The 10,000-nt window shown below is 40.0% G+C and overlaps 1 protein-coding gene across 1 annotated transcript in view; it reads left to right on the forward strand.

The window, feature by feature from the left end:
- Positions 1–8,755, forward strand: part of LOC138026939 (transmembrane protein 272-like) — a 12,355-nt gene extending 3,600 nt beyond the window's left edge. The window contains exons 2-3 of the mRNA XM_068874410.1: positions 4,927–4,992; positions 7,240–8,755. Coding sequence (XP_068730511.1) covers positions 4,927–4,992; positions 7,240–7,631 — 458 coding nt within the window. The 3' untranslated portion in view covers positions 7,632–8,755. The remainder of the gene's footprint in view (positions 1–4,926; positions 4,993–7,239) is intronic.
- The last annotated feature ends 1,245 nt before the right edge of the window (positions 8,756–10,000 follow it).

Raw genomic sequence — 10,000 nt, forward strand, 5'->3', positions numbered from 1 at the left:
TCTCAGGGCTGACGAAACAACAGTGTCAAAGAACCTTGAGTCAGGATTCAACCATAAGTTTGTCGTAATTAGAGAGTCAGTGATGCAAGACGAGAATCAAGCACTTACTGAGGCAACGATGGTGTACTTGGAAAGATTGTCAGTAGTCTGGACAAGCCCACTGTCGGATTGTAGTCGCGTTATCGCAACAAACCAGTTTCCTTTACCCGTGCTCACGTACCCTATGTGGACACAGCAATGGCCACTAGCAGAACTAAGGAATATAGATAGACAGACAAGATCATCAGTGAAAACGGAGGAAAACATCCACTAAGCTCCACGGCCGTGTTATATCTCCTCAGACAGAAAGGTGGCCGAGATTTACGGTCTATTGAACAAGAGTATACGTTGATCAAGATAAAAGCGGCTTACAAGTTACATGAGAATTCAGACCCCATCATGAGAACTGTCCAACAATTTGAAGAAAGATCGGCAGAAAAGGGATTCTTCTCACTCATTAAAGACGCAAAAAAATTTGCTGAGGAACTAGGGATAAAGCTGAAGTTGAATAACCCCGAACCATCATGCAGTCCATTGGAAGCACCAGAGATGAAGATCAAGGGACAGCAGATTAAGAAATATCTCAAGAAGGCGGTAAATGAAACGCTTGTGGAGAAGACCGAAGATCAACCTTGGCAAGAAAACTTACTGAGATAAAGATTGCAGGATGATCAATTGAGTCATGAAAGTTTTTTTGCACGGCTGAGTAGTTGGACGTGCGCTCCTACCCACTGTATTGCAGGTATTATGGAGTTGTACGGACAGCTCACTCCAACTAAAGTCTAATCGGCTTTTAAGACTGGAACTGTAGATAAGAACAACATCACATGTAGAATGTGTGGCAAAGCCACTAAAAGTTTGACCCATGTACTTGCTTGTTGTCCATACCTAGCACAGTCAAAATCCTTAGAAAGACACAATTCGGAAGGAAGGTGCTTTTCTTTGAGATGCTTGGGGATCTCAAGCTTGCTGATAAAATTGCTCCATGGTTTTCTCAAGTGAGGCCTAGACCAATCTATTCGTCACCTGACGCAGAAGCATTTTGGGACGTACCGGTATATGGTGATCACACTTTTGTACGTTCTAATCGGGTGGATGCGCGCTTTGTTGATCACAAGAGCAAGAAAGTACTCATGGTTAAGATGAGCTGTCCGTGGTTAGATAAACGCAACAAGAAAGAAACAGAAAAGACAGAGAAGTATGGAACCCTCCGACTGGAGCTGTCAACACCCAGGATACAAGATCATACAATTGATTGTCATCATGGATTTACTTCAAGGCTGGTCCAAGGAGCTAGAAATTGAGATGAGAAACATGAAACAAGACACAGAGAAATTCCGAGGCTAATGAGAATTCAGAAAGCTGTTTTGAGCTGCACACTTAATATTGCCAGGACACTCAAAATGATCACATCTTAATAATGCTATAACTTTGACCTATTTTAAAGGGACATCTAATTACCACAAAGACCTTTTATTTTATTTATTTTTTTTTTTTTTTAATTTTTTGTTTCCTAGTAATAATAATTTAGAATTTTTAATTTGTTTTTCCTGTTATGCAGATAGGTTACGTGATACGGCCTATCTTGCTTTATCTACAAGCATCCAAACGTTTGTACTTCTGTAATAATAATAATAATAAATGGATCTAGCCAAGCCTAAAAGCGAAGCTCCCGTTTCTAACCCCACGTTGCCTTCTCCTACGGCTTCTCTCGAGGCTTTCTTCTCTTAAAGTGAAAGTACGGTCTAGAAAAAGTTTCTCTGAATCGAAAGTTCTTTACCTGTATTGTCATACTTGCCCAACCATTTGGACTAAATGTGTTTAAATTGAAATCCGCCATCTTTGTTTTTGTGTATGCAAACGAGGCTATGACGTAGCAATAGTCAAGCATTTCTCCGGATAACTAAATGTACTTGATGTAAAGAAGAAAAACTCAGGCGAGGAGAGCAATACTTTGTAGACTTGAATCTTAATCCAGAGGCTAAATTGTTTTGATATTGGCTCCACCTCTGAACAGATTTACCTCGTGGTTGTTAAACGGGGTTTTATATGTGAGTTATATGCGGGAGTTTTACAAAGCGAAAGAGAGCTTGCAGTGCTATCCCGCACTCATTGCTGTGAAATAAATGCCTGGAAATTAATCTGTCTACCGTGGCTTTCTACGAGATCCCTGTTACAACTTCAAAACAAACGATCGATTTATACATTTCCATCAAATGGTAAGAGTAAATCCTTTCAGTAGTTAATTTCTATACTGCTAACAAAATTTAACCACATTGCAAGTGAAAATCGTCTATGTATGCCTTGATTCAGTTTTCTCGCTCCAATATAATGATATTTTGGACTAGTTGACTGAGATTTCCGCAGAAGGGAATGTCACCAAGACCAATATTCATATACCTGAAGATCCCGCTTGAAGTCCTCCCTGGTAAAATGACAGACCCCAACAGAAAATATAGCAGTCAGGTTTTCACCTTTGAGGAATCCATCTACGTTTTATTTTTGCCGGCCATCTTTTCTTTAAATCATTTAATTTTCCGGTGTAAGCTTCGGTTTTTTTATTTTTATATGTGTTCTCAAGTCTAGACATGTGTCTAGTTCATCCCCCTCGAAAGCGTACACCCCAACAGCGGTAATTGTTGATGTGAAAAAGCCTTGCTACGTGTATTGAGCAACATCTGAACGTTTCGTCGGCTTATTCTAAATTAAACGCTTCCCCGTGTGAAAGAAAACAAATACGTTAAGCAAATACGTTAATATTTGCTCGCTGAAAGAAGAAAGTGAAAAAGGTACGCTTGTCGAATATTTCTTTGTCGCATGTTCAAGGTTTTTGTCTTGTTTACATTTTCTCTGGCTGATTTTTGCCGCCTAGTTTGATTGACCAGAAAATCTATAAGTATTAAGTGACTTGAGTTTCTGTCGCACTTATGGCCTACATGGCCTACTACCTATTGAACTACAAGACCATTTACCATAGTTCATCTTACATTTGAATTTCTCGAAGCAGAAAGGTCACACAACATTGAGAAAGTGATCGGGGATCGAAGAACTTGGATAGGTCGAACACGTTTATTGACTATTGCTACGTCATAACACGTCATATCCAAGATGGCGCTCTCCAAGTCACGAAAGAGGCAACTTCAAAGTGCTCTTGTCATATTTTAACAGGGAACTGGACAAAACGGAAATTATTTTCGAATTCCTGGGGAAAAGTGTTTGGTAATTTAGAGAAAATTTTTCTAGACCGTACTTTCTCTTTAAATTTCTCAAATGTCACAAGTTCCTAAAGTAAACAAGTTTTTCAACGCGACAACAACGCTCACACCATTTCTTGCATGATTTACCGACAAGAAAATATATAGCACACCCCTTCCTCCGACGGGCTGACTCTCTGGTTCTCTTCCCTCCCCTGCAAAGAGTGTACGGGCGGGTGTACGCTGACATCACAACCAAAATTTGTCGGATGGACAGTTTACCAAATTTTCTTAGCTATGGAGCTCTGCTAATAATAATCATAATCATAATCATAATCATCATAATAATGATGATGATGTTTTTATAGCGTCTATCCAGACGTGATCTAGGTGCTTTACAAGTAATGAAAATAAAAATTAAAAATAAATCCATGAATCAATAAGGTTATTCAAAGGCTTTCTTAAATAGATAAGTTTTAAGTGGAATTTTGAAAATCTGGAGATTGCCATATTTTTTATGTGTTTTGGTAGATTGTTCCAAAGTCGGGGACAAGGCGAGAGCAAAAGATCTAGATCCATAAGACTTCAAATTGTAGCTTCTTGAAATGTATTCTACCCTAGTTAGCAGAGGTCTCTGATTTCCCTCTCTATAGCTAGCAAAAAGATAGGAAACCTCTGAGTGTACGGATCTCCTCGAAGTCTCCAGAACTTTGAACGAATAATTAAACTCTTAACCGGTTTAAAACCAACTACAACCAATAATAATAAAGTATTCTCGTTTGTCTCATGCACGATGTGGTCACTTGTGATGTAGATCGTGACGTTTCGACTGCATACTGCTAGTCTTCATCAGGCGATGAGGTCGACTGGTTTCGGGTCACCTTTTGAGCAGGATGCTCCGCTGTGATTGGTTGGTTTTAAGCAGCTGTAATTGGTACATTTGCTTCAAAGGTGAAGCGTAACCAGTCGACCTCATCGCCTGATGAAGACTAGCAGTATGCAGTCGAAACGTCGCGATCTACATCACAAGTGACCACATCGTGAGTCAAACGAGAATACTTTATTATTATTGTACTTCACCACGATGAAGAACAACAACCTTTTTTACTCCACTATGACCAGTTTGGATTTGAACACCTGCCCAATGGCGTAAGATCGGAAGGGACGTTGCCTTGACGTCACGTCGTGCATCCGTGACAGAACATCGAGGAGATCTGTGGAGAGGTGTCCTGGCCTTTCGCTACAGAGAGAAATCAAGGAACCTTGGCCAGGGTAGAAATATTCAGGACTAGATAGAGAAAAAACATTGACCGACATCCAAGATGTCGCGCACACAAGGCACGGCAGATTCACTTTTGGGCTTGCTTGTATGAACTCTGTCGGCAAGATTTAGTGCGGAACTGTCTACCTGTAGAAGTGAATATTCCTACACGCAGATGAGAGCCTTTGGAGGGGAATTTGCTGCCCTTTTCCCCGAGCATTCCTTGCAGGAAAACTGAGGGAAATTCATTGCTCTTCAATCGGAATTCATCGACGGCTGAGCCACCTTAGCCAGCCAAAAGCCATTCAAACGATTGCTTTTTGCCACGATCCATTTTATTGCAGTTACTAGGCCTTCAGATGTTCAATTTAAAAAAACAAGTGGTTTATTTCAATTCTTCATAAAACTAAACATTTTTTTCTATTTCCACAGTACTGGCTGCTTTTATGATTGTTTGTTTTGCACAGCTTCCTCTGTTTATAGCCGAAATAGTACTTGGTAAGTCCAACCGTAATGAATATAACGTGCCGGAAAATTATTGTTAACTTTTGTGTTATATGAGCCCTTAAATAGCACTCAGTTCTGTAAACATGGCAACTCGATCTCGATCAGGTGGCTAAGAGAGAATTGCAAAATGTCATTTATCGATTTTTTTTTTTTTTTTTAAATTTCTTTCCCCGTTCTTCACAGGCAATGCACAGGTGATGATAATTTTTGCAAGGAAAAGCCTATCAAAAAAAACGTTCGCTTCAATGCGTAAACAAGGCGCATGACTATGTAGAGCCCGCAGACCAGTGGACACATTTTCCATTCAGATCCTACATCCTCGGACAAATTGTTGAAACACTTTGCAATGCCCTGCCCTCTCACAATGTTGTTTTGCCAAATGGAGCCCCGAACTCGCGTGCAAACAACATTGTGAGGGGGCGAAGAAGCTTCAGATCTTTCTTCGTGTACTGTTCCAAGGAATTTTGTCACAGACTATAGATAAACGACCTACAATATTGGGCAAAAGAAATTGAAAAATTAGCCCCCCTTTCCCCTCAAAATCAATGATGAATCCACGCGCAAGTTGAAGTCCGCCATTTTGGGGGGAGGGGTAGTCTTCATTTTCCATTTGAAATATCCAAGATTGTAGCTTCCCAGGAGTTCAAGTAGCTCACTGGGTAGAGCATCCGGCCGGTGTTACGGAGGTTGTGGGTTTGAATCCTGCCCAGAGGGCCGTTCACACAACCAATTTTTCTAAGCGATTTGGGTGCGATTTCTGCTTTGACTTTCATGGCGACGCAAAAACGCACGTGTGAACAGCCGGCAATTTCAGAAATATGCGTCGCTGCGATATCGCTCTGAGATTTGGAGAGCATTTTCTTTAAAATTAAAGCTTACAAATAGGTACTAGGCGACTACCCCCAAAATTTAATTCCTCTTTTGTTAGGACAAAATGGCGGAAAACAACATCAAGGTCCAACAAAAATACAAAAAAAGGCGTGGAAAGTTCGAGAGGAAGAAACTTTGATCAATGAAAAGAACGAGTTTGATAGTCTGTGCAAAAGGATTCACAAAAGGCAGGCGGCAAGAGATACTGTACTAAAGGGATCACTCGGCAGATCTTTTATCAGTTGTGAAATGCCCCGTCTACTTCTCGTGTTGCGATCCATGGTTTCAACCCAAAGTGATCGTTGTCTCTTGCCGAAGAGATAACCTTACACGCTATGGTCGTGTCCAAGGATTCATCGAATTCATAACAAATTCATGAAATACACTTCAAACTTAGAAATCTTGACATCGCTAACGATTCTTCGCATAGGCTTAGCTATAATAATCCCGAAAAATCGCCTAAAATTTAGCCGGATAATCTTCTATAAATGTTAAAAAAATCTCCAAAAAAGTTCTAAAAATCTCAAAACTTTACCGAAAAATTCCAAAGTTTTAATGCAAAATATCAACGTTTAAAGATCCTTATAAGTTAAAACAAGCCGCCTACACAATAGCTATTGTGAATAACATAAGTGCAGCAATGTAGAGGAGCTACGCGTGCGTGGCGTGTACAACTGCTACCATCATTGATTCTTTTTTTATGAATCTCCGGAAAATCGCAGCCGATATCGCGCTTCAAGTTAGCAAAACTGTTGTCAGATTTATTCAATCGATGACATCACAAACTGAGGCAGTTAGATCGGTCTAACGTACTGCTTCAGGAGTAGACCTAATTCTCTCCCTTGGTTAGTCGTAGGGTGAGACAACCATGGCAGTTTCGTCAACTTAACTTGTAGGGCCATAAACGTAAAATATGCAAGTAAATAGACAAACGCCCAATTTTGACATCCAACACGAAGCGCCTCTTTAAGTCTAAGCATTTGCTACCCATTTCCATCAGTAAGGTAAGGGTAAAAGTCAGCGTTATCCTTAGCTTCGAGTAAATGAAGCTGTTTATCCTTATACTTGAGGAGCAGAGGAAGGGTTACGTTCTTGCAAACGTTGGCCGTGTCACACTTTATATTTTAACAGAAAAACTATTGTAGGCCAATGTGAAGTGCTGTTTTCTACCCATGGAAACCATGTGAGCGTTAGCCCTACTAATGGAATTGAGCCCACACAAGGACAGAAAAACTCTGACCCGGGTGGGAATTGAATCCACGACCTTCGGGTTAGATCACCGCTGCTCTACCGACTGAGCTACAAGCTCAGACTGGAGCAGTATTGGCTGGAGTTTTCCAAGTTATTTTTTGTTGTTGCATTTTTAAGGTGTCAAGTACAAAGATGAGTGTCCTGTTGACAAAATGATTCCCATCTACTTGATCGTGTATGGCGCAGCAAACCTCTTTGCCAGCTGTTGCGTTTGTTCCATCCGCGTAAAATCCGGCAACAACGAGGAACGATCGGTGAATCCAGTACAGGCGGTTTTTCAACTGTTTCTGACAGCTTGGTTCGTTTGCGGAAGCGTGTGGGTTTATTCAAAGTACGAGCCGAACTACAATGACCCCGGAAGCGCTGATTACTGTCATAAGACATTGTACTTGTTTGCGTTCTGGGTAACCACTTCAGTTTACATAATATATGGTATTTTGTTTCTTGTTGCGTTTGCTATGGTTATTTTCACGTTGTGCAGGGCAGACTGGGTGGATCAACCGGTATAGGGGAATCTTTGTTTACATTTTTTTGCCTCATTAGCACAAGGCTATAGTTTTATAATCAGTCAGCTACAGTAGTCTCTGAAAACTTGAACGCGATATGTAAGGGTAGTCAAAGGGCGACGAGTGAAAATGGGGAATAATTTCACGAGCGTTTTATCCAAAATCAAATAATTAAAGGCTCGAAAAATTATTTGATTTTGGACAAAACACAAGTGAAATTATTCTCTAATGATTAGCTATTAATATCGTGAGTGGCAAATTATTTTTTGGCACTGTAGGCAAAGTTGCCATGCCAACATTGTAATTTCACATGTAATATAATAAATTAACGCTGAAATTTCGCGCCAAAATTAAGGAGTAATCTGTCACCCATGTTATTAAACAGATAATCTCTCGGCAATGGCAAATTTGACAAAGAATGATGTATGGGAGTATTAGCGCTTTTGCCACACAAGAATTTATGAGTGAATAATTAGGGAATAACATGACTTTTTGAGGGAATATTGTTTATTTGCGCCCGCGTAGTGTCATTTGCGGCCCGAGCGCGAAGCGCGAGGGCCGCAAATTACACTACAAGGGCGCAAATAAACAATATTCCCGAAAAAAGTCATGTCATTATCATTATTATCAATAAACAAGGCCAAATGATATCAAGAAGGCGAGTTTTAATAATACAAGCTAAGTGAATAACGATTTCAAAGTCACTTCAAATCATCATGTAAGTGTTGATTGAACAAGCTATTGAAGAATCAACTCAGTCCAGTGAACTTATTTAAAATTACCGGAAAAATGCGTAAAATCGTCTATAAATAATAGGCATATCACAAAGTTGAAGCAAGAACCAATCAGCTGTAGGGCTGATAATGCATTAGCAGCCCGCTGTCAGTCTTTTCTGGCCCGCTGAGCGTGTGTTTTGAAGAGGCGGATTTTCTATTTGGCCGCGTATATTGATAATAATGACTAATAACTAGCTCGCCGTTATCAAAGCTCAAAGGCTTAAATTTGGATATTTAAATAAGTTTAACATTTCTTTTACACAGTGTTTTTACCTTTTGAAGTAATTTGTGAAGAGCATGATGTCCTTTGTGAGAAAACTCGTGTGTTAATAAAGAAAATCGTTCAAAGAATGGTGTCAGCACAAATAGAAATGAAAACGAATGAACCAAACCAGCTGTAAGAATATTTGTAATCTCCCTTGTTTCGTCTCGTAGTCAACTGACCCGTGCAACGCCGAACGAGCCCGACCATTTCGATTGAGTTAGCCACGAGTTTACAGGAAAACGTCAAACGCCAGGCTAAGGCCCCATTCACGTTTTTATTTGAAACGCATACATTTTGAGGCACTTTCGCCCATTATCCACACTACAACGCTCAAAAATTCTGACGGAAACGGTTCACAAAGTGGAAACTATTGAAAACGCATTGCTTTGAAAACGCTCCGGATCGGTGACAACGGAGAGTTTTGAAAACGATGACGCGTCAGGGCGTAGACAACGTTTAAAAGCGCATGAGTGGGGATCGTTGAAAACGAAACTTTTGAACGATGACTTGAAAGGCGTGGAAAATTTTTGATAAAGGTTGTTGACATCGTTGTTGAGAGTTGTAGTGTTGTAAAATCTGGGCATTGTCAACAATCAGACAGTTGTTTGGTTTAAGCTCAGTTTTATTCTGTTGGCTACAGATATTGAGCAGTCAATCTTAAAGAAAGGGACAAGTTGGAAAGAGAGGACCCTCATGGTCTAACAACATACAGCAGCCTTAAGTTTCCCGTATCACGTAAACGCGATGCTCAAATCTGTCACATTTCTGCCATGTAAAATGACCAAATCTCAAGTGTTATTTAACCCCGTTCCTCAAAAAATCATTTCCTGCATAGTTGCGCTACTTTGTAGAAGTGGAACGGAGTGAAATGTTGGAGAGATTTAGCATCGTGCTTACGTAAAGCGAAAAACGCCTCTCTTATGCTAACGTATCACCCTGTTGAGGAGGATATCAGTAAGACCTTTTGGTCCTGTGCCTTTTCAATGTTTTTGAAGGACTGAACTTTCATCGCCGTGACGCACGAGCCATTTTTTCTTGCGAACTTTCGGCCAATGAGAGAAAGGTTCTTTTGAAAGTTTTTTGCTCGCTTTTTTTGGAGTCGTTTTTAATAATAATAATAATAATAATAATAATAATAATAATAATACAATATTTTCGAGATAAAATATTTATTTGGAGCTTTGCCGTTGATTTATACCGAAGACCTATTTTAAGAACTTGCCTGATATCTGTAGAGGACAAAGAAGGAATGAGACAGAAATAAACAAGTTTTTTCACGTTTGACACTTTTGGCAAAACGCGAACTGAATTCAGTCTGTCACTTGCCGTAA

The sequence above is a fragment of the Montipora capricornis genome, chromosome 12, assembly GCF_036669925.1.
Source record: "Montipora capricornis isolate CH-2021 chromosome 12, ASM3666992v2, whole genome shotgun sequence".
NCBI lineage: Eukaryota > Metazoa > Cnidaria > Anthozoa > Scleractinia > Acroporidae > Montipora > Montipora capricornis.